Source organism: Pithys albifrons, chromosome 3 (assembly GCF_047495875.1).
Source record: "Pithys albifrons albifrons isolate INPA30051 chromosome 3, PitAlb_v1, whole genome shotgun sequence".
Taxonomy (NCBI): Eukaryota; Metazoa; Chordata; class Aves; order Passeriformes; family Thamnophilidae; genus Pithys; species Pithys albifrons.
The window spans coordinates 53,452,718-53,480,464 of record NC_092460.1 but is presented as its reverse complement, the minus strand read 5'-3'; the positions used below and the strand labels follow the sequence as shown (position 1 = coordinate 53,480,464).

At 38.7% G+C, this 27,747-nt stretch overlaps 1 protein-coding gene across 1 annotated transcript; it reads left to right on the top strand.

The window, feature by feature from the left end:
* The first annotated feature begins 120 nt into the window (after positions 1-120).
* Positions 121-26,113, top strand: SLC17A8 (solute carrier family 17 member 8). The gene is made up of 12 exons (XM_071549925.1): positions 121-254; positions 7,267-7,519; positions 10,984-11,102; positions 16,206-16,320; positions 16,911-16,998; positions 18,837-18,923; positions 19,856-19,995; positions 21,566-21,715; positions 22,193-22,325; positions 23,551-23,661; positions 25,033-25,160; positions 25,775-26,113. The coding sequence occupies exons 1-12, from the start codon at positions 154-156 to the stop codon at positions 26,111-26,113; spliced, it is 1,764 nt and encodes a 587-aa protein (XP_071406026.1). The 5' UTR covers positions 121-153.
* Positions 26,114-27,747: the final 1,634 nt, after the last annotated feature.

Sequence of the window (27,747 nt, the reverse complement as noted above, 5' to 3'; positions counted from 1 at the left end):
GATTTTTTATTTTTCTCTTTCTTCCATGCTCCTTTCTTGAGCATTGTAGAGGTCACTGAGGGGACCTGTGGAGGCTCCCGATTCTGGCATTGGGAAATATGACAGAAGAAGTGAATACTTGTTAACATAAGGGATTTACTGAAGAAGAACAAAATGCCTTTCAAAGGGCTCAGATCACTGAAAGAAAGATTTTTTAACCCAGGAAAAGAAGAGGTGAAGAACACCATTAGTGACTCGTTGGGGAATCTGAGAAGGTAAAATTCAACAGAAAATTCCTGGGCATGTTCATTGCTTCAATTTATTAAGAGAAATGCGGTACAGAAAAATGTATAAACATAAACCCGAATTTAGAGTTGTAGAAGTAACATCTGAGTTCAGAGAGTAAGACAGATTACTGCAAGACAGAATGTGTAAAAGGAGAACTGTTACAACAGCATATGACTATAGATCACAGAATATTTATATTAAACTAAAAAAGGTGAAAATAAGTTATGAAATAGTGTTGTAATATTACAAAGAGCTTGAAAAACTGTTTAATTAAGAGCTTTTAAATTATTAAATATGAATAATTATGTGGTTTGCCTTGCATAAGAAAAAAATTATGATTTAATAGGAATTAACATTCCCAAATGATGCCACTCCTGAAATTAGAATTAATGTTCCTAAATTACAGGTTTGAAGGGGTTTAAGTCTTGTTCAGAGTCAGTAAGAGAAAATGTATTAAATAGAGATAGGTATGTGTGTGTTTACTGAGACTAGCAAATTAGAAAGAGAAAAAGGAGGAGCAGCTTCTTGCTAGCAAAAAGAGATAAAAGATTAAAGATTTTCATCTTAATCTGACAGTTTTATGAAAAAAGAAATGGAATATTCTTATTTTTAGATAGGTGAAAATCTGATGTAAGAAATGACCAGTTTCATAAAGGGAAAGAGATTTATCATTTAAATGGAAGATTATTTCTATTAGTAATAGCCAGTGACAACACTTATTTGGGTAATCTATAAACAAGAGCCAGAGAGTTCAGTGGCATTTCTTGCATACTTGTTATTAAGTGTTTTAAATCTGTGTGTGAGAAAGGACAACATTTTAACTGAAGGTGTTTCTAGTGACTGAATTGTATTTGCCTTCATATCCACCTCTTTATCTTCTTTTAGGAGTCCTATTTTGATTCAAGATGTAGTTCTTGGCACACCTAAACATGCCTCTGATCACAAAAAAATGTGTAATGATTTCCATGTATCATACTACAGTGTGTATTTGCAAGAAAATAAGAATGTACACTTTTGAGAGATTCGTAATATGAACTGTTAGATTGCCAGTTACTCTGTATCATGTGAACAGAGTACCTGTGTTCTACAGTTTCCATAACTTTTTTTTATTTACAATGTTACAGATGAAGTCTGATATTTTGCTTTTTTATTTTTCCAACATTCCACAATAATTCCAGGGAATCCATTTTTCTTTAAGAACATTGAATCAAGCCATTTATTCAATGACAAACTTTCTGTGTGCTGGCCAATTTGACCAAAACCATGTAGGGTTTGTATCTAGTGAGTATGTGATGTGGTAGGTAGTATGCTGAGTTCACTTTTAATTACCCAGATTACACTCCTCTTGTAGTCATGTTGTCAAGGTTATCATGCTGGTTCCTACACTGTTGATAGTACTGGCATCCAACTTCAGCAACACTGCTACTGAATCAAATTAAACCAAATATCAGTCGAGATACAAGAAAGTTCACTGCACTCAATTATTTTCTGGTTTAAACATATCCTAGTGCCTTTCTTAGATATACTAGCCAGCAGAGGAAATAATCCCAAACTATAAAGCCTTTTTGCTATGTCTGCAATCAGATCTAAGTAAGAATTGGTGCAATTTTTGCAGTCTTGAAGGAAATATGCAGCCATAATTGCAGGTTTCTCTAAATCAATGAAACATGTATGTTTTCACTTTAATTCCATTCTCTACAGCTTAGTCTACATATGAGAGCATACACTTCTGTTTTTACATGATGGTATAAGTACATATGTGCCAGCTGCAGCCTTGACTTTGCTCTTCATCCAATTTGCTTTAACGTGCTGTAAATCAGCAAAGAATTTGGTTTCTCTTCTAGCATACGATAGGTGATGAATTATATTAATATGCATTCTTAGTGGGCCTGGAAGTGTGATTTCACTGACTGCAATGTGTTGATGTGGGATCAAAACTAGCAAAGTGGATAGAAAAATACTTTTTAGCTTTGGTAAATATGACTGATCTATGCTTTCCTGCCATATTTCCTCTGTCTTGCAAACAACAGAGCAGATCCAGAAGCTGGTACCTGGCAAGAGCAGCTTCCAGAAACTGTCTGCTCCATAGCGATTGTCCACAGGCAAGCTCAAGTTCTAAAGCACAAGCAGCCTCCTCATAGAACTGCTGCAAAATAGTCTGCTCACAGGAGGTGACCTCAGGGTCACCTCTGGATCCTGAAAGGGAGGCAGGGAGGACTGAAGTGGGAGATTCAAGAGCCATCCTTTCTTTTGGTCTTTGGCAGCAGTTTCATTTTGTGAGATCTTAGAAGATATTCTACAAGATGTTTTAAATATTTTGTACAAAATATTTTAATGCAATTTTTTTTTCTTGATTAAGTATATAGAGTGAGGCAGAAAAAAAATTAGAGAATTCAAGGCTTGGGTGAACAAATATCAGAGCTGGGCTCTGTAAGCCTTATGTTTCTCAGAAAAAAAGCTTTCCATGCAGAGCTTCTTGACAGGCATAAACTCTTTGGTCCTTCTGTGAACTCAGTGCAGTCCAGGAAAAAGTCATGAACTGAAGTAAAATCTTAGGCTCAGCCTACTCTAAGGATTTCGGGAGTCTTGGACCAGCTAACAGCAACTGTGGGCTTACTGGGAAGAGACTAAGTGGGTGTACAGCTAAATATTGTTACTTGTAATGTGAAAAGTCACTTAGTCCATGTCACATGGCTGCTGTATGAACTCTGGGCCCTGCTAGGTGTAGCTCTGGCTGCTGTAGATATCCCTCGGTGAATTAGCCTGAATTACTAAAAACTGCAACTTGAAGCTGAACAATACACCCTTCCACTGGACAGGGCTCCTCTGACTGTGCTGGATCAGTTATTCTTCTCAAATGTTCCCTTTGCATGCAAGTAGAGAGAGTTTAGTGCCTCCCAGACCACTGTGAGCACAATGTGGCGTGTCCAAACTCAGCTGATTTATGGGCTTTGTGAGGCACCTTGTACAACAGTGTTAGTGCAAGGGCAGAATGAACACAGTCAGTGCCACGTTGCGGCACCTGAAGGGCATCCATCCCTCCAGACCACTGATCCTGTGCTGAGGAGAACCTGCAAGGTTGTCCTGCAGCTTGGGAGTGCACCCATGAGATGCAATCCCCTAGTGTTTGAGACATGGCCTGAGTTTCATGCAAACAAGATGCAGAAACCAGCAAGAGAGGTCCCATGCACTGAGTAACTTAAGAGAGTTTGCCTGTCTGTACTGGGATTTGGTACCAATGCATCAGTTGCAGGATTAGGTATGGAAAATTATCACCTGGACAAATCCCTGAAGAGTAAATAAGACCTCAGAAGTTTGTATCTGTTTTTGGATAAATGATATTTTTCAATAATCAGTGTTTAGATTTCCAAAGTTATGCAGGCATCATCGTAATTACTGTATTTGTAGGTGTGAGGCTTGAACCTTGTGTAGGATTGTGCTCCAGCTGTCTGTGAAAGACTACAGTATATGGTAAAATCCATTCTAAAATATGTTTTAATACATGACAAATATTAACATTTGCCTGTTATTGTAGAATCAATGAATTTTTAATCAAATTAATATAAATTGTATGATTCTAGTCTACCAACTATATCAGTTGAAGAAAGAACTAATTCCTATGCTAAAAATCCCATAAATAGAGACTGCTGAATGTATATGAGTTCTAGTGATTTTAGGTATCACTGATAGCAATTTTTTCAAAATTCTGTATATGCCAGAATATCCATTAAATAAAGACATTTTTCATACAGTTATTATTACATTTGAGCACACAACATGGATGGAGATCTTCAAATAGCTTAGCTCTTCTTACTTACCAAGTGTTGTATGTTTGCTGAAAAAAAGAAGAAACAGACATCTAAGGAGCTGTGCAGCAAAATGCTCTCCTGCATAAATAATTAGAGGAGAACACTGGCCCCAAAACAGTTTTCTTCTACATCACTGGTGAAAATTTTCAGGGACACCACCAAAATATATGGATCAATTGGAAGATATATTTTTCATCTTTTCATGGAGTTCCTGTATCTTCATCATATACCTGTTCAATAAAATATACCCAAAAGCTAGGTCAGACACTGGCTATGTGAATGTCTGCACTGCTCTAATGCCTGTGTTTTTGGACTGCTATTGCAAAATAGTTTTCTCCAAGACAAACCTGCTATAGAGGGCTTAGCATTAATCTTTGGCTGTATAAACTATATTGTATAGATTTGTTGTCATGGATCAGTCCTCAACCTGCTTCTATTAATTAGCTGAATACAATAGCAAAACAATTAATTTCTCTGTAGAGACAACATTGGTCCATAATGGTAGCCCCAGCTCACCACTTTTAGCAGTGAATTTGGAGCAGAAGGATATTTTCATGCCTATCTGAATTGACAGCCAGCTGAAAATGTCCAGATTAGAACAGATGTTTTGGCTTTGCATGATGTGCCTACTCTTTGCCAGCTGCCCAAAATAATGAACCAATTAAAGGCTAACGTCTCACTTATAAATAGAGACCAGTAAAGGTACAAAAATTTTAAAATTCTGCTTTTATTTAATTCAATCAATACCTTAGGTTATGTTAAAAGACAACTAAATTATTTCTTTCAGTTTGCTAATAACACTTTTGATAGGACAACACTTTAAAAAATGATTATTCAATTGTCTTTTCACTTCCTGAGGTCTTTGATTTTGATATGTCATTCTGTTTATATCAACCTATAATAACACACAGAGAATGGAATATATGGTCTCCTTTGTAAAGTACCTGACTGCACTACTCTCTACTCTCATTTCACTAACAAATGCTGTTTCCCTGCCAGTGAATCATAAGTTCTCAGTCACCCTCAATAACACCACAGTAATATCATGTTTCCTGTGTTACCTTGCTTTGATGCAGTCTGCTGCAGCTTGACAATGAGCTAATGATCACTTTGCAGTGAGCACTGGTTTGAGAAAGGGATTAAATCAAAGAATTCTGGGAGTTGCCTCCTGACCCAAACACTGTGTTTCTTGAAAATGTGAGCTGATGGGCTGTAACATGCTTTTTTTCTTTTTGCTAAGACTAAGGCTGAAGTAAAGGGTTTATGATACTATGTAAAATGGAATAATGTAGTAAATGATGCATCAGTTAGCTCTAAAGCCTAAAAATGATCAGATTTTTAAGTGGAAATTTATAGATATATTGAAGTCTACAAGAAGGTCCTCAGACAGCTATACTTACTACCTATATATGCAAACCCTTTAGTATAGAGTACCAACTATTAGATTATGGATAGTGCATTACACTCACAGCAACTGGAGAAAGCTGGTATTAAAACAACTCTGTCCCCAGATACCCAACCAGCTACCATATTGGTTAGTCAGGTGTAGCCTATCCATGTATGTTTTGTCAATAATTGTTTAATAGTCAATATTTATACTGAAAGCCAAAGAAGCTTAGATTTAAAATACACTCAGACAGATGTGTAAAAGAAGGAATTAAGTTATTCCTTATCAAGAAAGAGTGAATGAAATAATTTTCTCATCTTATATGCAGAGCTGGGCTTCCTTTAGATTAACTAACAGTTCATATTTTTACAATACTCCATGTAACTCCATTACAGACGCAAAAGGCATTGGGTCCTGAGCTCACTTCTTCAGAGCAATGTTAACACTGAAAGGCTTCTTAATGTAGCTACTGATCCGTAGTAATCACTTAACCTTAAGCTAGCGGGTAGTGTTTAGTGGGCTAGTCATGTATTCATGGCCAGTCATGTCCTTAAGTGTTTCAGCATGTCAGAAAACTCCTATTCTGCATTTAAAACAAATGCTTGAAAAGTTGATGTTAGGGAAGGAATTATCTAGCTCTGGTGTGGGGTGGCATGTTCAGTTCTTTCTCATCTCACCTTTTCTACCAGAGACTTTCTCTGGTCCCTGCAGCATGATGTTAATAGCCCTAATCATATTGGGAGACCAAATGAATTTTTAATTTCACTATCATGCAATTCCAGAGTACATGGAAGTGCCATTTTGTTTAATATGAATCTGTCAGCTAAGTTGCTTGTAGGATATGCAAAGCTGGAGGAGCTGCACTCCTATGTGAATTAGTGGCTGGTGGGCAACCTCTTACAGGCTGATATGGCTGGGTGCCATTTGTTCGTGTCCTGAGTAAATGGGAGAACTTCCATTCCTGGCACCTTGCCTCCCAGTTTCTCCCAGCTGCACTGCATTTGCCGCACTAAATTTGATGCCAGGCAAAGTGCTTTCAGCCTCCACTGCTGAGGAAGGGTGAATCAACAGCCCAGAAAGTTCCTGTCTTCCTTCAGATCTCATTTAGTAGTATTTCAAACATAGGGCAACACGTTCAACACTAGGAGTTGCACAGGTTCACTTTGCAGTGACTTAAGTCCTTGTGGTGAGAGAGATGTTTCAGAGAAGAGGGGACACATGGCTTCAAATCCCTTCAGGCAGATAAAGTCTGGGCCTCTCTCTTTTACACCTTAAATAGGGGTCTCTGATGCCAGAGACATTTTTTTCTCTGCAGTACAGACCTGAAATTTGTCTCATGGGAGGAAAAAAATTCCAGGGAGTTTTGGCCTGAGCAAAACCATGATTTGTGTTATATTTACCTTTTCTTGAAATCTACTGGCAGCTCTGATTAGAGAATCTAATTAGAAATTACGGTTAATTTTGTCATATGTGTACTTTCCTAAGAACTGATGGAATTTATCACAACACACCCCCATTTAGTTCTCAAAGTTATGCTCATGAGTAGCCTGTGAACACTTTTACAGCTAGCTGTCTGGCTAGATGGCTCAGATTTACAAACTTCAGAGGTCATTCATAAAAAAGTGTAGTATCTACTAGCCTTTCATGGTCTGCCTTGCATTAACTCATTATACCATCAAGACACAAACACTTTTCAAAGAGAGCTAGCAGGTGACTAGAGCATGTAACTGTCCATCCACATTTCAGCAAATTTTACTGAGACAGTAAGGCATCTTCATTTTTTTTCTTTTGTCATCCATTTAGGAAAATCGATGGCACCAACACAGAGGAGGATCACATTGAGCTGACAGAAGAGGGGCGGCCCGTGCAGGCGAGCACCCGCAAGCCAGCACTGTGTGAATGCTACTGCTGTGGGCTGCCCAAGCGCTACATCATTGCCATAATGAGTGGGCTGGGCTTTTGCATCTCCTTCGGAATTAGATGCAACCTGGGTGTTGCCATTGTGGAAATGGTGAACAATAGCACTGTATATGTCAATGGAAAACCAGAGCTTCAGGTGAGAAAACATCTTCCTTTTACTCTTCTGAGTAGATTCCATGGCAAAATCATCAAAGTGCCACATAACAAAGTAGTGTGTACATATAGATAAAAATCTGAGGGAGAAAGACACATGAGTCTTGATTCACATAGATGTCCAGCTACATTTTTATGTGATGAAGTCACATTAAAAATCTATAAGGTCTGAGGATTTTCAGTGTCAGAGAATATAAGTAGCAGAAATGAGAACTGAAATGGCTTGCATGTCTCCCAAGTCTTTGATCTTCCAGTTGTAGACAGATTTTGTTGTGGTGGTGGAAGCTTTTACTATTTACTCTCTCCCAGGGGAACATGTTCTGATGCTGCTGCAGAAGGAATTGTTAATTGTTTTATGTAGGGCTGCACCCACTCTGTTTAGATCAGTGGATACCTTTCAAGACCTTAAAGCAGTCCCTGGCATTAAGGCATTGGGTAATCAACAGTTTGGACTGCTGTCTAGAGGTGATTCAGAGCTAGGTACTAAGCTATTTTCAGACTTACAGTAGATGGCATGTGGTCCACAGTAGCTGCTTTCATACCTTTATTGATGCACCTGAAGAACTGCAGGTTCAATCCATACCTTAGTTTTGCCCATTCTGCCTTGGTATATGGCTGTGATGTCACGAGTCTTTTAATAGAATTTATGAACTTGAATCTTTAAATTTGCTCTACTTGTTGACTTATATCTTTTGAATATTTTTGTCCTAACAACTTCACAGGAATATTGACTCTTGAATGAAATGCTGGGCAATTATTCATAGGCTTTCCTCCCAGATATTTTAACTTTTGATCAAGAAAAGTTCAGAAAGTGTCTATAGTAAATTTCCAAATTTAAAAATAAGCCTGTCTCTGTGACTCATGATGATAGAAGTTATTATTTCCAAAGATCAGAGATGATGCTTATGATTCTAGGACTGAAACTTAAATAAATCTTCTTTCCCTTCCCACATTATGCCATGGCCAGTGCTACAGTGTTTTACTCCCTCCTTCCTAGCAGAGTATTTCTAATCAAACTCAATAAACCCCCAAAATATTTACCAAAGTGAATTAAGAGTTTCCTGGAGGTGAGCAGTTCTATGGAAAGGGACCTAGGGATTCCAGTAGACAACAAGCTCAATATGAGAGGACAGTGTACTGCTGCAGAATGAAAGCAAACAGGACACTGAGTTGCATCAGCAAGATCATTCCCAGCAGAGATAAAGAAGTCATTATCCCACTCCACTCAGGGCTTGTCAGGCCACACCTGGAATACTGTGTTCAGATTTGGTTGCTCCTGCACAGAGTAGATGTAGACAAGCTGGAGAGTGTCCAAACCAGGGCCACTAAGATTCACGGAGTGGAACACCTGCTGTGTGAGGAAAGGCTGAGGGGGCTGGGTTTGGTTACCTTGGGAAAAGAATACTTAGCAGAGGCTTGATCACCACACCCCAGTATTTAAAGGGTGGCTACCAAGACGTAGGAAGTCAGGAATCAGACAGAAAAGACAAGAGGTAATGGGGACAAGTTATTCCTGGAGAGAATCTGATTGGATACAAGAGGGAATTTTTCACAATGAGAACAATCAGGCATTGGAATGACCTGTTCATGGAAGTCGTGGATTCCCCAACTTTGAACACTTTCCAGATTTGGCTGGACAGGGTTCTCAGACATCTTGTCTAGATTGCACTTTTGCCAAGAAAGGGTGGAGCCAGTGGTCCTTGAGATCTCCTTTTCAACTAGGTATTCTCTGGTTCTAAGATTCTAGTCCTTCCTCAGCTGCAAACTCCTCTGACTAGTGCCTGCTTAGACTTGTTGCTCAATTTGTATTTATTTAGTCTAATCCTTGCTCCCTGTGGTCCTGCTGGGACTTCCTGGTTCTCTATTTAAACCTGGAGCAAGAGAAAAGATGTGCCTGCATAGGTTGGGAAGCTCAGAAGTGGTAGGTTCAGGAAAATGGGATAAATTCCTTTCACAAATCTAAACTTACACTGTTTGGGCATGAGCATCTCCTGAATGAGGAACTTTTTCCATACCTCAAGCTGTTTCTGCCTTCAGAAATTAATGCTACCCAGAAACTCCTCTGGAAATCACTGATAGAAAATTAGGTATTTAAACAGAAATGTAGCTCAGCACAGGAAAGTCTCTTGTCAAAATGCATATTGATGGGGAGGGAAACCCTTTAGCCTTCTGTAAACATGTTTGGCTAATTAATGCCATCTTTCTCCCTACAGGTCAAACAATGAGCTGGTTTTTAGTTTGCTCTTTTGTGAGAAAAAAAATCAGCGTATTGGGAAAAATTTTTACACACAGAAAATAATATTTAAAAAAAGAGATGTTGAAGTTTATCAGTATAGTTGTCATTTCTCTTTGGTATTTTAGTGACAGTTTTAATTCTGAATGCAAATGGCATCTATGCTGCTTCCTCAGAGCATGCGTAACTACCTTTCCCTGTCATGTGATTAGCATGAAAGCAGTCATGAAGAAAAACATAGTGGTTTTTTATTTCACCAAAAGAGTTTCTCAGAACTTTTCTTCTCATGGAGAAGTTGACACTGTCCTCACTGTAATGTGCTAATACTGAACCAGGCCCTTTCTGACCTCATAGAATGGAGGGCAGGAAGGACACCTTAGGTCCATCTTTGATAATCTTGGGGAAATGGACTGAAATCCATAACACTGGGCTAGAAACAAGCATAGGTTTGTACTGATTATCAGACTACAAGTATTGGATGCACCAGTGTTATGCAGGGATGATGGTCTGACTTGCCTTCCCAATATGATCAGTCCATCAGAACAATTGCTCAAGACCATCAGGGTTGGACATACTCTAAATCTCCCACTATGACTTAACGTGGGAATGTGATTGGAATCACCAAGAAAGGCAAGTCATCCCAGGGCTGAGAGATACAGAGACACAACAAAGTGTTGGAGCACCAGGTAGGTCACTAGAAGGAAAGAAGTGAAGAACATGCTGGGGAGTTTATGTACCAGACAGAACAATGAAAAACATGAATTACCAGTTTGCAACACCTGACCACTAGTGTTATTTTCATCTTAAAAACAGAGTGTGAACGACACTATAATATCTAGTCAGGTACCACTGAAAGGCTTCAGGTCCTTCTTGTAGTTCTGAGCAGGCTCAAAAGCAAAGGTTTCAGGATGAAGTAGCTTGGGGGAAGCAGTGGCAAGCAGCCAAGATGAAGGTCCAGCGTTAGCTACATTCTGGCTAAAAACTTTCACCCTCCTATCCACTCAACTGAAAGCCAGGAACATAAGCAGCAATCTCACATGGAAATTGGACATCCTTTTGCCTTAACTGTGGTGTTTTTCAAGCTCAGCAACCCCAAGCAGCCATTGTAAAGGGGCTGCCTTAAGTTGGAGGATGGGGTGACTTGCATGTGACTTCCAAACAATCTTACAATGGGTATGCTTCATCTTACAGCATTTTCCCTATTTGTTTTAAAGACAGCCCAATTCAACTGGGATCCAGAGACAGTGGGACTCATTCATGGCTCTTTTTTCTGGGGTTACATTGTGACACAGATTCCAGGAGGGTTCATCTCAAACAAACTGGCTGCTAACAGGTAAGAAAACAATAAGGAAAAGAATTAAGCTTTAGAGCCTGATGACTATTTTACACTGTTTAAATGACGATTAGTGAAATAGTGAATTAAAGTGTTTCAGAAATGCACATTTGAAACTGAATATGCAGTACTTATGTCTATAATTAAAAATGGGACTCAATTTGCATTGTATGTCTACTGGTGATTCTTCCAATTTAGCTTGTTCATCTCAAATATTTCCACATTTCTTCGCTGAACAATAATGCTTTCTGGAGAGTGTTAGGAAAATCACATCTAATGCTTCAGACAATGGAGGTAACATTTGTCTTTCAGAAGTTCCCTTAGTGTTTTTTAGCTTGCCTTAACACCAAACAAGAATTTTCCAATCAAATTTGACCTTCCTCCTTTAAAACTTCTACTTGGAGTGAAGCTGGACATGAAGGAATTACAGATCTATTTATGTTCTGAAGTCACAAATCTGTCCACATGCACACAAGTATCCTTGCCATGGCTGGATGCAGTACTGACTGTAATTAAGATTGCATAGAACTTTTAATAGAGCCTCATGATTTCTGTTTGGTGAACTCTGAGCATCCATACATCTATTTCTTTTATGGTCAATGTGTTTGCTGGCTGATCGTATTTATTTATTTATTTTATTTTGAACTGCTTTTGAAAATGTGAGTAAGAAAACTGGCAAATTTTCCAACATTAACTTTGGTTTTGGGCTTTACTTCACAAAGTTTTCAAAATTTGGAACATGATCTCTCAGAAGAGAGAGGGAAATTGTCTCAAGAGAGCTTGCTGTGAGTGAGTTCATGAGATGTGCATGTTAAGGGCATTTGGGATTTTCAGATTAAAAAAAAAAAAGAAAAGATGACTGGTACTAATTTCATTCTCTGCAAACAAGATGTGACTTACCTACAAACACTGGAAAACATCTTTTGGACCATTTATACATTGTTTTGCCCCAAATCAAAGTACTTTGCTCTCTGCATTCTGCAAAGAGCTATAGGGGTTACAAGACTGCTTGTATGTTCTTCCCACCATATGTCCTTGCAGAAATTACTCCAGAACAAGGTCATCCCATAGAATCACCCAGGCTGCTCAGTCTCAACTCCCCTCTATCCATAACCAAAAGTTACTCAGAGTTCAGTTTACACTGCTTCTTCAACACTGTTACCATCCTCAATTATTCACTTCACTACCACATAGCAATGCCCAAGCAGAGTATTTTTCCATTTATTTAATAAGCCAAACAAATCAGCTAAGCTTAATCATTTCCCCAGCCTTTCTAGTCTTGCCACCAGCTTTTGCAGCAGAAGGGCTCCAAAACACAGATGTGAGCACTGTTGGCTGAATAATTCAAGGCATTATTAGCTGGGCTTTTGTTTCCTTATTTACTTGCAAACAGTAAAATCAACCATATTTACACTGTAACTCGATGTATTCTGTCAGCAAACTACTTCCTTAAGTGCGTGCTGTGCATCTGCACAAAAAGCTGTATATATCTGTTGTCATGAGAGTTTCTAACTAAATCTAATGCTGTACTACAATACTGCCTTATAGATTTGGCTATTATAACTGGATTTAGGAGTAGAATTTGCTGAGGAACAAAAACAGCTCAAAAGCTGAGCTCAAAGAGAATTTCTATTTGCAGTAATAGGATTCACAGGTCTGGCTAAAATGATGTTTTTACTTTATTCCTTGTTTACTCAACCAATTCCAGCTCAGGTAGATTCACCAGTGGTGCTGAGTTTCTGTTTTGGAGGGTTTATTTGCTAAGACACCGGCCAGGAAACCAGGAGTTCTGGGGCCAGTGAACCCACCACTTCTAGAAGGACAAATGCATTCTTTTGTCCCAGCTGTACTCCAGAAATGAGATTCTATCCTATTATTAACCTTACGGATTTAGGCTAAGACTCTTTCACCACCTCTTTAAACTGCGCAACCTTGAACAGAGACGTCTCCACCCCAGGTACTTCTCTAATGCACATAATTATCTGTAATAATGTGGGATTCAGATTAATTTCAGAGTGGCTGAAAATACTGAGTGCTTTATGGTTTTGCACTGAAACCATCTAAAACTATATAATTTGCTCTATACTTTTATCCAAATTGATGTAGGTCAGCATTCCAACAAAAATTTCATGAACCATTTAGTGACACCCTTCCTTTAACTTGCTGCTTTTCCTCAAACTTTCATCTAAATGTAATTTCATCATTGTTTGATGGATACAGAACACACAAGGCACTTCTTGATACCAGTTTTCAGTAAGAGCACCCTGCTGGGCAGAGGAATCTGTGGCTGAAGAAGTCTGGTTTGATCCCAATAAAGCAGCTGCCTGAGGATCGTGGTAGTGAGGAGAGAAGAATATGTGAATGAATTGAAAAGAAACTGGAATATTTTTGGCCAAGGCGCAGACTAGCTTCTTTGGGAAAAATGGCAGTGAAATGCTGAAAAGGTGCTGCCTCTTTGTGGAAACAATTCTCAGGCTTTTAAATAGTAGAGGAAGAGTGACTGGTTCTAACTCAGTATAAATGATGCATTTATAACCTAGGCATATTAAGAGTTGGAGTTAAAAGCAGAGATTGGAAACTCAGTCTTCAGAGCTAACTGTTTGGATAATTAAACACATTCTCTTTCTTACTATTTATTCTTTCACATGTTTATTAATTTACATGATTTTCTGTAGTTCCCTGAGTCAATAGCTTTATGATAAGAGACCTGATATTTCTATTAGTGGTAAAAAGGCAAGGCAAAAGTATTTTTTTCACTGATCATAATAGATAAGCAATACTTCTTTCTCAACTAAATGCTTACTTGGTTTTGAAAGCACTCTTCTGAATGTCAAGATATGACTGTGGGCTTTGTATTCTACTTCATGTTTTCAGACTATTTTCTAAATAGATCCATTCTTTGTCACTTCTCTCTGCCAACTTACTCAGCCTCTGCTATTGTGCTCATATGTTTAGTGCTTTCTTGTCACTCAGATAATGAGTTGTTTTTGTTACTAGGTGTAGAGAACTTAGATAAAACAGTGAAAATCTCTAACTGTGGATTCTTCACACTATAACATTACTATTAATCATACAGTACACAGTAAGACCAGATTAAAAAAATAAGTCACATATATTTTCTGTGAATAAGTTTTCAAAATGAGACTGAAATATAAGCAATTGAAATCCTTGTTAAAAAAAAAGATAAATTGCACACAATGTTTTAACAGTTTATAAGTATTTTGGAAATGGAACATGATAAGCAGCTATGCGTAATAAGATCTGTGTATGTCTTTGCCAGAAAAATCAAAAGGAGGAGAAATACTGCTGTTGTGTAAATCATATGACTTCTGATCAAATACCTGTCTAATATGATTTATTTATCAGAATGAAGCTTAACGTGTCTTCCTGAAATGCCACACACATAACAAGATAATTCAAAGCTTATTAAATGTCACTGAATTTGAGTAGTTTAAAAAACAAACATGAGTTACAGTCCACAAACAGCAACATGCTGGTAGCTAACATCAGTGTTGTTAGGAATTGAGGGCTCTGAGCAAGACTGCTTTACTCCCAGAGTCTCACCTTGTGTCTTGGAGCAAGGCAGGGCAGCTTTGGGTTGATCTCCCATGTCCGTGTGCTGTGGTCTGCAGAGCCACCAATGGCTACAACGTTCTGGCTGCAGAATGAAAGGTCTCCCATACAAAGACTGGCCCCAGGCATGGCTGCTTGCATTGCAGACAACACAGAGAAGACACTAAACTACTGAGGATTAGTAGTAATAAATTCAATTTAAATGGTGCTTGACAATTGTGGAGAACTCTGACTGCTAGTTCTGATATTTTTCAGTGCTGTATCAGGATCTTAGAGGGGATCCTCATGCTGTAGTAATGAATTCCTGATGTCCAGAGAATTCATGACACAGCTGTTCAACCCCATTCATTGCACAGAAAGGAAACCTGAGTCTTCTCAGCCAGATGTGAAGTTATGTGAAATCTAATCAAGCAAGTACAGCTCATACTAATAGTAGTAATTTCAATGATGGTCCTAGCTGTTTTTTCCCCATGTCTTTCTTGGCTTCCAATGATGTTTTTCATGGTATAGCAGTCTTAGTTTTCAAATGAGCTTCCCAGATGTCCTTTCTGGGCACAAACTGGGCACCCAGGGATACTCTTCCCTTGCACCAGTGCCTGGAAAACCCAGAGCCTATGCCATACTGAAACAATTGCCTTGTAGTCCAGCTATCTTCCATGTTGAGTGTCACAGTTGTTTAGTATTGACACAGGTCACTAAGTGTGCATCACACTTCAGTTAAATGTAGGAAAGCCCATGTCTGTGTTGACTTTGAGTGCTACCCCAGGGCCCCTCTGCTGCTTGCATTCATTACCATTACGCAGAGGTTTCTGCTGCCTCTTTCTCTTATGGGTGTTAATATTTGGGAGGCTGCAAATGACTTCCCAAAGGCACTGATCACAGGTACATTTAGAGCCTTGACTAACTTATCTCCAGTTGCAGCAAGTGCTCTTCCCAAGTAGGGTAACAAAATGTTTATATCATGTTTTATATGGAAGTTGTCTTGTAGAAAAGTCCTTTCTATGTCATAGTCATAAAGAACATTTGTAGCTATTATTTAGAGAAGTGACGTTGGAAAGGAGTTGATCTTAAGCAGCCTTGTTACACATTCCAACAGAAGCAAGTGGAAATAACCAACACACTCCCATGTTCACAGAGTAACTTAAAGAAGGCCTTACCTAATTTTATGGCATTGCTAGGGTTATAACAAAATTTAAGTACTTCCTGGGCTAGCAATGCTTCTCTCAGGTGAGGATTCATATAAACAGTACCTCCAGGCCTTCAGTATCACCATCCATATCTAATCCTCAGATACAAATAAAAGTCCAGCATTTTGGTTAAGCATGTGTAAAAATTCTGTTCCATTTGGAGAAGAAAATGTACAGACCATCTGATGATTTATCTCCTTTTGACAGTAAGAGGACTTCACAAGTATTTGGGTTGTTGAGAAGGTGGTAGGTGTAATTGTCACTGCAGTTGTACCTATCAACAGTGTCACTTCTGAAAAATAGACAATAATTTTATTCCTTTTGTTGCTACTTTTCTCCCCAGGGTATTTGGAGCAGCTATCTTTCTAACATCTACCCTGAACATGATCATCCCTTCTGCAGCAAGAGTGCATTATGGCTGTGTGATGTTTGTAAGGATTCTTCAGGGTCTGGTGGAGGTAGGAGCAGACACCATTTCAGTCCTTCCAAACATGGATTGTTTTTTGAGATTTGGTTCTAAAATATTTTATGACCTTTTTGATCAGGCTTTCTGATCAAACTACACTTTTACTTGCTACTCATTTTTAGATGATGATTTTTTTAATCATGCTGATTTATATTTTTGATTTTACTTACAAGTAAAGAAACATTTGTTTCTGGTGCTGCATTCCAAGCTATTTTAGTTTACTTGTGCCGTCCACTGCATATACTAAACAGCATTCTTGCCTCAGAACATATTACTACATGAATAATAAGTAATCCAGATTACTTTGACATCTTCATACCCAAACACCTGAGCTCTTTCAGACTTATCTAGCTTTCCTACATCATTCCATGGTGGCAAACAGCTAGTCAGTACGGACAGTATCAACAATTACAGTACTTTCAGGCACACAGTGTGACTCTTGGGTATGGTCCTGAGCAGGGCAAGGCGTTGGACCCAATGATGCTTGTGGGTCCCTTTCAACTCAGCATATTCTGTAATTCTGTGATACTTCATGTGGAATGCAGTGAAATCAAATCATATGATGTGTGCAATGTCTGCCAGGGCGTCACCTACCCAGCCTGCCATGGGATGTGGAGTAAATGGGCTCCGCCACTGGAGAGGAGCAGGTTGGCTACAACATCGTTCTGTGGTAAGTTGATAGGCTTATGTCATTTATGTAAGTGCATATTCCTATTGGATTTATTTTCTTAATTTCTTTATTTAAAAGAGAAATGCAAACTCTGCCCTTTGTTACAATTGGCTTGTATTCTAAACCCCGGAATCTGAGAGTCCTTTGCGTTTTATATGTGGCATCATTTTATCATTTGAAGACAACTTTAGAATGGCTCTCAAAGTATTTTTTATCTACTCCATCCTTAGGGATTCCATTTATTATACATAGTGAATGGATTCTCCTAAACAAGCACACACTTTAAAATTATCCTAAAAGGACTTGAGTTCTTTATGTTGGCTGCTCAATATACTGCAGGGGAGATGATATAACTTCTTGCTGGTCACTGTTCTGTTTCATCCTGTTTTGATTTATGATCAATCATATACTTTGGTCTTTTCACTGGGTCCCTTTCCAATGCTGACAGCAGAAGATGAGCATCTGCAGAAGAAAATGTTCAATAGAAAATGTTAGAAGTTCTAGGAAAAAAATTCTGTCCATTAGCAGTGCAGTTGTAAGGCTAGGGAAAATACAGCACTGGAAAACAAGTTAAAGGATAAAAAGAGAAGTGAAGCAAGAGGAAAAAAGTCTGTGTATTATGGGAATTTTAATTTCAGATGACTTCAGGATTTAGTGATTATTTAGGTGTTTCCATTTTCTGCAGAGGAACAGAGCAAAAGAAAAGTCTCTCCACCCTCATGCTCTCTCCTTGAAATCTTAGCAGTGGATAGAGAAGCTCCTTCAGCTCAACACCCATTTTAATGGTTATAGATCACTGACTCTTGCACTTGAAAGGTGCATAGGAACAATGGAAAAATTAGGAAACCCCATGTTAACCAGGTTTCTGGTTTCTCTGTCTACACTCCAGCCTGGGGCTTTTCTGTTGCTGTAGGAGAAATGCATTACAGAGATGAGGGAGAAAGATCATTGTGAACCATTGCAGAGAAGTATTTGCTAATGGGTAGAGGATTAACAAGTGTTTATTAACAAAGTATATAATACTCTCAAACCTACAATTATCTCATTTCCTAGAATACTTCAAAGCAACACTCTTCACATGTGAAGCCACTGGCATCATCTTGCACTGAAACCTACTGTCCAGATTGCACTTAAATGCTCATCCCTTTCTACAAGTCATTTGGAAATATATTTCACCCATATGATTTATTTCCCAATCAGAAACCTTGGTACAGACTACATTTTCATCCTTTTTTTCCTGTCCACATTTGCCTATTTATTCCTAGTTGTGTGTTTAAGCCTCTGATATGAACTAAACATGTCTACACAGTCTCAGGACAGGTTTGAACACTCTCTCCACTATGAGTGTTTGTGTGGTCATGGATCTAGAGCCATGGCAAGAACCTCCTAGCACATCTGCAATCATCAGGATTCCTTGACACCATGAAAGCTTCCAAAATTTGGGCCATTAGCTTCTCCAAAACTTGGGCCATTGGCTTCTTCAAAACTCACCTCATATTCCATGGGGTTAGGTGGGATTTCCCACTCAAGTGCATACATTCAGCTTATGCCTCTGTGGTGGTTTGTCATCAGTCTTGGATTTCCAGATCCTATTTACCTACAGGGCACAGCCCTTCTAACTGCCATATGAGACTGGTGATATCACATCAATGAGGGTCAGTCCTTCCCACCACCCCCCACAAAATTTTGGTGCTTGCATCTCATTCTCCATGTTCACAGAATATCAGTCAAACATGTCCCTCCGATTCTGGTCCCTGAGCACCCATCTGGATCATCTGCTCTGAAAGCTGGGCACAGCTATCATAGCTGATACATTTACTAATCCATTTTCTCCTCAGGGTCTTATGCAGGTGCGGTGGTCGCCATGCCACTGGCAGGTGTGCTGGTACAGTATATAGGATGGTCATCCGTCTTTTATATTTATGGTGAGTTGCTTAACAGGAAGGACCTCTGCCACTAAAATGGTACTGTCAGCTGTTTACTTAAACAAATTTGTCTAACAAATATGGATCAAAGTGGTTTTGATGAATGAAGAAGTTGCAAATGGATATTCCTATTTATTTTCTACTTATTGCAGATTCTGAGAGCTTTTATTTTGTAATCATCTGTTGCAAAAGACTGTAAAATTGTAATGACCAGGCTACAGCCCATGGTCACCCAGTGATAGGCTTGGGTGCAGTTGCAAAGGTTCCTCTGTAGCACAAACACTTGTGTGGTGTATCTGCCCCTGACTGCACACTAACAGCAAACACCACAGCATGTGTTGCCAATGGGGAGCCAAATACCACTGAAAACTTCTCTCCTGAGAAACCTTCGCTGTGTTGCCCATCTTTAATAAAGCAGTGCCACCTTTACAAAGTGGTCCCACTACACGAGTATGACCTTGTGGCTCATCCATGGTACCTCATTCTTCCCCCTCCACATAGCTGGCTCCAACCTAACCTTGCACATCAGCAAGCCAGTTATGACAGGTTTTCTCGGTTTTCTCTGGAGACACAGGACACACCACAAGATTTGCCAACACCATTTTACTGATTGTGAAGTCTCTTTGTGCAGATTGTGACCATATTATGGCCTGTCTGCTCTTTTCCTTCCCCAGATTCTACATAAAGCTTTCCTTCTGCTTTTTCTCTGCCCCATGCATAACACATAATACAAGCAACAAAATCCTGAAATGCTTTGCAAGCAGGTATACAATATACGCAGAGTTAGTTACCATACTTTGTTACTTCCCTGGGCATAATTTCTGTTCAGGTTTGGTTTAATTGGTACTTGAAACAAACTTCAAGGCTTGCAGATACTAAAATATAGATTTATTGGCTTTTAAAAGCAAGTTTTGCTATTCTGGCCTCTGCAGGAATGTTTGGGATTGTTTGGTACATGTTCTGGCTGCTTCATGCCTATGAGAGCCCTGCTGCACATCCAACAATAACCAATGAAGAAAGGATATATATAGAAACAAGTATAGGAGAAGGAGCCAGCCTGGCTAATGCAGGTGTAAGTAAAAAAAGACTTTTCTTGTTATAATTTGTGAGCACTTTGCACTAGATGAACATATATATGGATGGATACTGTTAACTGCATAAGAGTGGCAGAACTAGTTTCTGTTGATGTTTAGTGGCTTTTCCTTTTATGAAAATTACAGAATTGATTTCATGCACCTGAACAGGATGAGTCCTGGAAAACATGTAATGCTTTTTCAGCCCTTGGTTTATAGACTTTCCTTGATCTGCAGGGGGAAGGGAAGGGTTGAGAGGGAGAACCACACATTCTGGTCTCTTGCTCTTGAGTAACTGTCATGCTTGTTTTAAAAAATATTAATGGATTTAGCTAAATAAGAACCAGGCTGCAGATGGTGAATTGTCCAGCTGCCTTTTGAACTCCTCTTAAGGATGATTGCAAATCTGAAAGCTTAGGGACAGGTTTTCTGCCCTGCTCACTCTCACAGCAGCTCAGGTTTCTCTTTAAGGCTTCTTATCCTCTCTCTGAGCTGATCCTGGAAGACACTGGAAACTTTTTTTCCATCAAAATTCTCTCCATTCTGTTACGTAAAGTATTTTTGCTAGTAGTGAAAAACAAAGGTGTTTCTTGATAAACTGTATTTTCTTGGGTTTTAGTCTTGAATATCCTGGAACAAAGTAATTCTAAGCTCTTTGCTCTACATATTTTGGATAATAGCCTTGCTGAGAGTGAAGTACCAGATTATCCTTTTGAGCATGCTCCTGAAATTTGTCTGAAATCAACCAGATCCTGGCTGGACACACACATACCTTTTCCAGGTTATGGATTTTCCTTGCTGTATGTTGGTTTTAATGCAGAGGACACTAGTGTCACCTTCATGTGTTCACACACAACTGCAGGCACATGCCTGCCTGTAGAACACAGCTAACACTTTTTTTAGGAAAGGGGAATGTCAATATATATTGCCATAGCTACATAGTTTAGCTTCTGATTTGAATTCTGTTTCAAATGAATAGGTCTCTGAAGTGTTTTATTCCGGTTGTATGGAGTACTGGAGCATAAATAGAAACTGAAAATGTCAAAAGCAAGTTACAGAAATTAAATTCTCTACCACAGGCCTTTTTTTCCTGAACTAAATTAATTAAGCTGAAGCAGGTAGCTGCTTGTTGCTGTGCTACTGCATGTCTCTTAGCTTTGATAACCCTTTTTTCACACTCCTGCCACAAGAATGTTTCAAACTGCATCATACCAAAATGTGAGGAATGGCACAGGATTTTCTTTAGTTTTCTTTGATTCTGTTACTGATCCTGTTATCCCAATAACAGGAGTCCAGAAGACCTTGTGTAATTTCAGTAAGCAGGGCAACAGTAGTGCAGCATTCATCTTAAAAATCCTAACTATTCTAAGAAACTTTCTCTACCTGTTTTTTGCCACTAATTCAAGAGGTATATTTCATGTGCATTCTAAGTGATCTGTGATGTAAGTTGCATGCAGTGTACTGGATAGGCTTGATAATAGAAGACACTAGTCCTTTATTCTGGCTCTGTTTGCTCAAATTTTTTTGTTGCTGTTGTTGGTTTTGTTTTGGTTTGGTTTGTTTTCCTAGAAATTCAGTACTCCTTGGAAGAGATTTTTCACTTCAATGCCAGTTTACGCAATCATTGTGGCAAACTTCTGCAGAAGCTGGACCTTCTATTTGCTCCTTATAAGTCAGCCTGCTTACTTTGAAGAAGTCTTTGGATTTGCAATAAGCAAGGTAAATGTCTGAGATGAAGCAGTGACTTTTAGGGAGGGAGGGAGGAAAAAAGGGAGAGAGGAAGGAAAGAAAGGAGGAAGGAAGACAAAAGAGAAGGCTAGCCCCAGTAAACTGAAGAAAAGGGCTTTTCGTTTTGCTGGTGCCCTAGGCACTGGTGAACCATGCTGTGGCTCATATATTGCCATTACTGAGAAGGTCTGGGAGAAAAGCTGCTATTACCTCAACAAAACTTTGGTGGAGTTTCTCAAGCTCCTAGAAATCCCTAAAGATGGGACAAAGGTAGCTTAAGGTCACACAGATCTTAGCTAAAGTTGCTGTTGGACCTGCTTGTAAACCTCCCACACAACGATCCTGGATAAAAAAGTGTCTGGTGATGTTAAGGTAGAAAGAGGTGAAGAAAAGTTATGGTTCCTGCTTCCTTTCCCCTAAATCTTGAGGAAGGATGTGAGCAATAAGCACTCCTTTGTCTAATTGCAGGTTGGCCTTTTGTCAGCAGTTCCTCACATGGTCATGACAATAATCGTGCCCATTGGAGGGCAGCTCGCTGACTTCTTACGGAGCAGGAAGATCTTAACTACTACCACTGTAAGGAAGATCATGAACTGCGGAGGTACTCCTGCATTCTGAAAATATGGTATTTCAATTGTGTCCTGAAAAATATTGTAGTATAGTCTGTGTTTAATTGTAGCAAGAGATGATTTACCTAAGATTGCATTTACAGCTGGCTAACATGAAGCATTAAATGGAGAACTGATGCCTCATGGCATAAATCCTTATTCATATGAGCATGCTTTTAAAAAGGGAAGAAACAGGAAGTCTGGTTAATAACTGAAAGAGCAATAGGGTAGCATGGTCAAATAGGCCTTATCCTGCAAAGTTAACCCTACACTCTTTCTCAGTCTTGTACAGTCTTCTAATAACTGGTGTTGTTCCCATTTGCCACTTTTGGCAGAACCCACTAGCAAGTTTAAGCTGGAAGGTTTAGGAGAAAAAAAGGGTGAAGGATGGGCAGGCTCCTTTTTACTCAGCGCAAAATAATTTGTTTCCAGTTAAGTCACTGAACTACAAAATCAATGGCATCTACATCTAAGGTTCATAGTAAATTAGAGAAAAGATTTCAAGCCAGATAGCCTGTGCAGCAGTTAAATGTCCACTGTCAATTGCTGGCTTATGTTATGTATAGATGGCATGGGCTTCTAGAAACAGAGATGCCTGCAATCAGAATACCACACAACTTGGCTCTGTATCTTCACAAAAGATGCTCAAATTCATTGTATTTTCATGGCATGTTAATAGGGACATTAAAAAAAAAACAACCAGAAGAATTATACTGTTACATATTAGAAAATATTAATTTGCAGTAATGGCAGGAGTGGAAGTTCCCTGTGATGCTCAGGGACATTCAATTGTGTTGGTAGCATACTTGTATGTAAAACACTCTTTTGCTCCATTTAGCAAGAACCTCTTGCATCACTACCACCATGAGAAATGAAAGACAAGTGTTTTTCTCCTTTCCCAATAATGTTTTTGTGTTTGTGAGTTTTTCTACCATTTGCGCAGAGTCACTTTCTCATTGTTTTCCTGTGCTGCTCGGTAAATTAACCTCACCAACTGCTTGGGTCATTTACACAGCAATGAATAAGGAGGAAAGCAAAGTATATCCTCAAACAATAAACGCAAAAATATTTCTGCAAATCCACAAAGCTCCCAAGTATGTTCAAGAATAGCTATAAAATACATAAGAATTTTTTCTCATTTTAAGCTTCTAGACCGGATGGTCCTTATTAGTATCTCCATGACCAATAATAATTCATTCACCTGTGTCTCATTTGAAGGCTTTGGGATGGAAGCAACCTTGCTTTTGGTGGTTGGTTATTCTCATACAAAAGGTGTGGCTATTTCCTTTCTGGTGTTAGCAGTAGGCTTCAGTGGCTTTGCAATTTCAGGTAAGAACTAATCTTATTCTTTGTTTTACCTTTTGTGATAAAAGTGATGTTATAATCCTCACTGTTCTTACTGTCACAATTTCTATTATTATGCTTGTTCTTCATGTGGCTACTTATGACGTGTCCCCTATTTGTTCTCATACCAGAAATAATTTACTTCAGAATCTAAAAAAACACGCTGCACACAGGACATGAAGCTTTGAAAGAACATGCTCTTTATTGATTCCAGTTTACATCAGTTTTCTGCTGTTGTTTTCTAATATACTTTGACAGTGTCAGTTGCTATTTTCTTTCTGTTTAAACTGTATTCCTAAAAGGGGAGGGAGAGAATTACTCTGCAAAGAATAGTTGCACAAGGGCTATAAGTTGCAATTCTACCCCAAGCCCTAGTGGGTTGTTTCTGCTTTCTGGTCAGCCCTCTCTCTGTTGTGTCCTATGACCATCCCTTCTGCAGAACAGCCAACACTTTCATGGGTCTTACCAGCCTCAGAATGTTTTGTTGTGCCATCAGGATCATCATTACTAAAAAGAATTCCCTTTTGTTGTGAAGATGGAAGACCAACATATTCCAAGAAGACTGCCAGGAAGACAGGTCTATTGAACAAAATTGACCAGAAAAGTAACTGCTGTTTTTCAGTTATTTCAGGATTATGCAGATGGGAAGTGGTTTTGCTACTCAGTTATGAGGTCCTTGCATAGCAGGTCTTTTTTATTAATCAATGTTTTTTGGAGATTTTCCCAGTAATTCACTTCTTACTGTATGTAACACCATGCACTTGGATTTCATTATAATTTTTTCTGATTGACCATCATTCATATGACTAATTTTCATTACTTAAGGCATGATAATTCTTTGGGTATCTAGTATTTAATTTGTAGTATTTTTTTCTATTTCTTAATAAAATATGTACCCAGAAGACACATGACAGTAAGTTTAATTATTTTTCCTACTGGTTTACACTCTGTTTTTTTAATGATGTTGTTAAACTGCTACTTAAAATACCAAAATATACGTATTAAAACCCATTACACCTAAGTAAAAAGACAGAGGATATTTGACTGTTATGAGTCATAGATTCCTTAGTTAAAAATACTTGCCAAGTGCATTGTTTCAGTATTAGAACTTATAGAATATAGACACTTTAAACTTAAATGACGCCAAACCAAATTTTATACAACATGATCTCCAGAGGTGGAAGAAAAAAGGGGTTTTGAAAAAGAATAGAGTTGCAGTGTCTTCCCTCTTTATCACCAAGAAAATACCACTCTGCTTTCTGATACATACAGTAAGGTGGTTCCTACCTGTAGAAAGCCCTGTTGGCCTGGTAGTGCAGTGCTGTACAGGTGACCATTGGCTCTCATCTTTTGTAGGATTCAATGTGAATCACTTGGACATCGCCCCGCGTTATGCCAGCATTCTGATGGGCATCTCCAATGGCGTGGGGACACTGTCGGGAATGGTGTGCCCACTCATTGTTGGTGCAATGACAAAACATAAGGTAACCTTTCTCCATGTTTTCTAGGAAAAGCATTAGGTAATGTAACGAAAGTTAAAGCATTTCAAAGATTCCTGGGAATTCCATTTCGTCATTGGTCTCTGCAGCTGTTTTCTGTTGTTTGTTTTAAAAATTCACTTTTATAATACCATGATGATCTGATTCTTCGCTATTATAAACTGTTTACCTATGTAGAGAGATACAATTTTATATCCCTGAGACTGAATCTCTGCAATATCTCTGTAAAACTGTGCAATGCTTATAGGACTTGGGAAACTCCTCTACAATGTGTCCCTGGTAGTGTTCCTAAGCAATCATTGATCTACAAAAAGATTAACTTAGTTATGAGAGAAATCCCTGCATTTCCATCTCCATGAATATTTCACATACAGGAGAGAAACTTCAGGAGAAAAAAATCCAAAGAAACACAAGTTTTATTATATTAGCTGTTAGGAAAAAAATTCTTCACAGTGTTGCTCAGAAACTGTTTTATCTGCAACACCCAGAATCAAAGAGCAATCACAATCATTCTTCACAACATCCTAATTCGGAGTGTAATTCTGAGAGTAATATTTCTTTTTACCGGAAGCCTAATGAGACTTGCACGATTCTTTCAGACCCGAGAAGAATGGCAGAACGTCTTTCTGATTGCAGCCCTGGTGCATTACAGTGGTGTGATATTCTATGCTATCTTTGCATCTGGGGAGAAGCAGGAATGGGCTGACCCTGAAGTCCTCAACGAAGAGAAATGTGGGATAATTGATCATGATGAACTGACTGAAGAAACAGAGATGAACAATGAAACTTTTGTAAGTCCAAAGAAAATGTATGGTGCTACCAGTCAAAACAGTGAAGTACAGAGAAGGGAGTGGAGGAAGCAAAAGCAAGTAACTCAAGACTTGGAAGAACAGACTTCTTACCATTATGAAAATGGAAATTTTCAAGATTTGTCCTAATACTTGAAACTGTAAGATTTGTATAGCAGCTACTCCTATGACTCCTTTTGCCTAGCTGACCCAAATCATCAGGTATCCATATTTATTATCTTATTCAATTATGTAACATCTGGCACCTTGGCCAGGTCCAAGGGATGACAGTTTCCTCCTAATAATGTGAAAGAGGGCTAATGACAATAGGACTGGGAGAGGTGATACTCAATCCTCTCCCAGCCATCACATGCCCTTGGGAGCATTTCTGTGACCGTTAGATGAACAGCCATGGCAGGATTCCTGCCTGCTGCAAGCTGTAAGACTGACTGCAGGGGTAAAGTGTTCTTTCATCTTCTCATCTGAACAGAGAATGGACAAGTCATATCACATGGTGGATCCACAGTGATCTATGTAACCAGTGGTGTGACAACCCTGCTTTATTGTTTTAGGATTCCTGTAGATTGACATTTGAACTGCTTATTCCATATTAAACCATGAGCTCATGCTAAAATCAGAGCAGTGGGAAAAACAGATTTATGACAGTAGGCTGTAATTAATTACCACTGCTCACTCAACAAGTGGAAGTAGAATATGTAGAAAAAGTGGCACACTGTTTGCTTCAACAGTTCCTACAAATTGACAGACAGTCTTCTTTATATGCACAGCCCACAGCATCTGGATAAGGCAATAAAATGGATACTTGTAAGATTTCTTCCCCTCCAAAGATTTTGTGCTGGCATGAAATAATTTTGAATACAAAATCATCGTTAGTGATGCAATACTATTACTCCTTATGAAAGGAAATCTTAGGCCTTTTTGGACTAGGATTCTCACTCAATTCATTATTGTGAAGTAATTTAAATATATTTTTCTAGTATTATACTGATAGAGTTCGTGGTCTCAACACCAACAGTCCTCATTTAGGTGAATGATCTTCCTTACAGGAGTAAAGTTTTTAGTTCTGGGTCTGTAACTTTTCAATGGCTCAGTCTTGCTCTTGCTACATATGAAGCACTGTACCATTTGGGAGTTATGAGGGTACCTATGTTTAAAAGTAATTCTCTTTTGCCATTGGTATATGTTTGACAGTATAAAGTGGCTTTACCCTTTTTCTACCATTTTTAGAGTCAACCAGTGGAGCATGCTCTATCATTTCAAAGTTAGCTGCAATTCTGAGACTCATTGTGGCATTAATACTCTCTTCAGAATGGATAGTTTCAGTAAACTGTGATTTAATTTGTTTCTCATTATGACTATTGCTTCATTAAACTCAAGTGAAAGCTATTCTGTCTAGCCTGCGCTGTGCTTTGTGGTGTTTCAGTATTCTTGTTCTCATGTACCATATATAGCCACTGTGATGCACATCAGATTTGAACATTTCTCAGATGCATTTTGCTATTTTGTTGAAGTGCAATTGAATACCATGAGTGAAATTACACTTGTACATTCATTTGAATCCACAGATGGTTTATCTTCCCTACAAATATAATTAAACAGGGAAACATGGAAGGTAGATGATTCTCTGTTCATGTCATGTTCATGTTCTTATTCATATACAGTTGTTGACTGTATATGAATAAGATAGAGAGTTGAATGGATGCATGCCTAATTTGACTACAGTGAAGAATTTTTAATTGGGACGAGCAGATAATTTAATAATA

What these genes read in the sequence shown, in the direction of transcription:
- SLC17A8 (XM_071549925.1), top strand. Translation starts at nt 154, where the DNA reads ATGCCTTTCAAAGGGCTCAGATCACTGAAAGAAAGATTTTTTAACCCA. An exon ending in TCGTTGGGGAATCTGAGAAG is followed by an intron (nt 255 to 7,266) that starts GTAAAATTCAAC and finishes TCATCCATTTAG; the next exon opens with GAAAATCGATGGCACCAACA. An exon ending in CAGTGGCTTTGCAATTTCAG is followed by an intron (nt 23,662 to 25,032) that starts GTAAGAACTAAT and finishes CATCTTTTGTAG; the next exon opens with GATTCAATGTGAATCACTTG.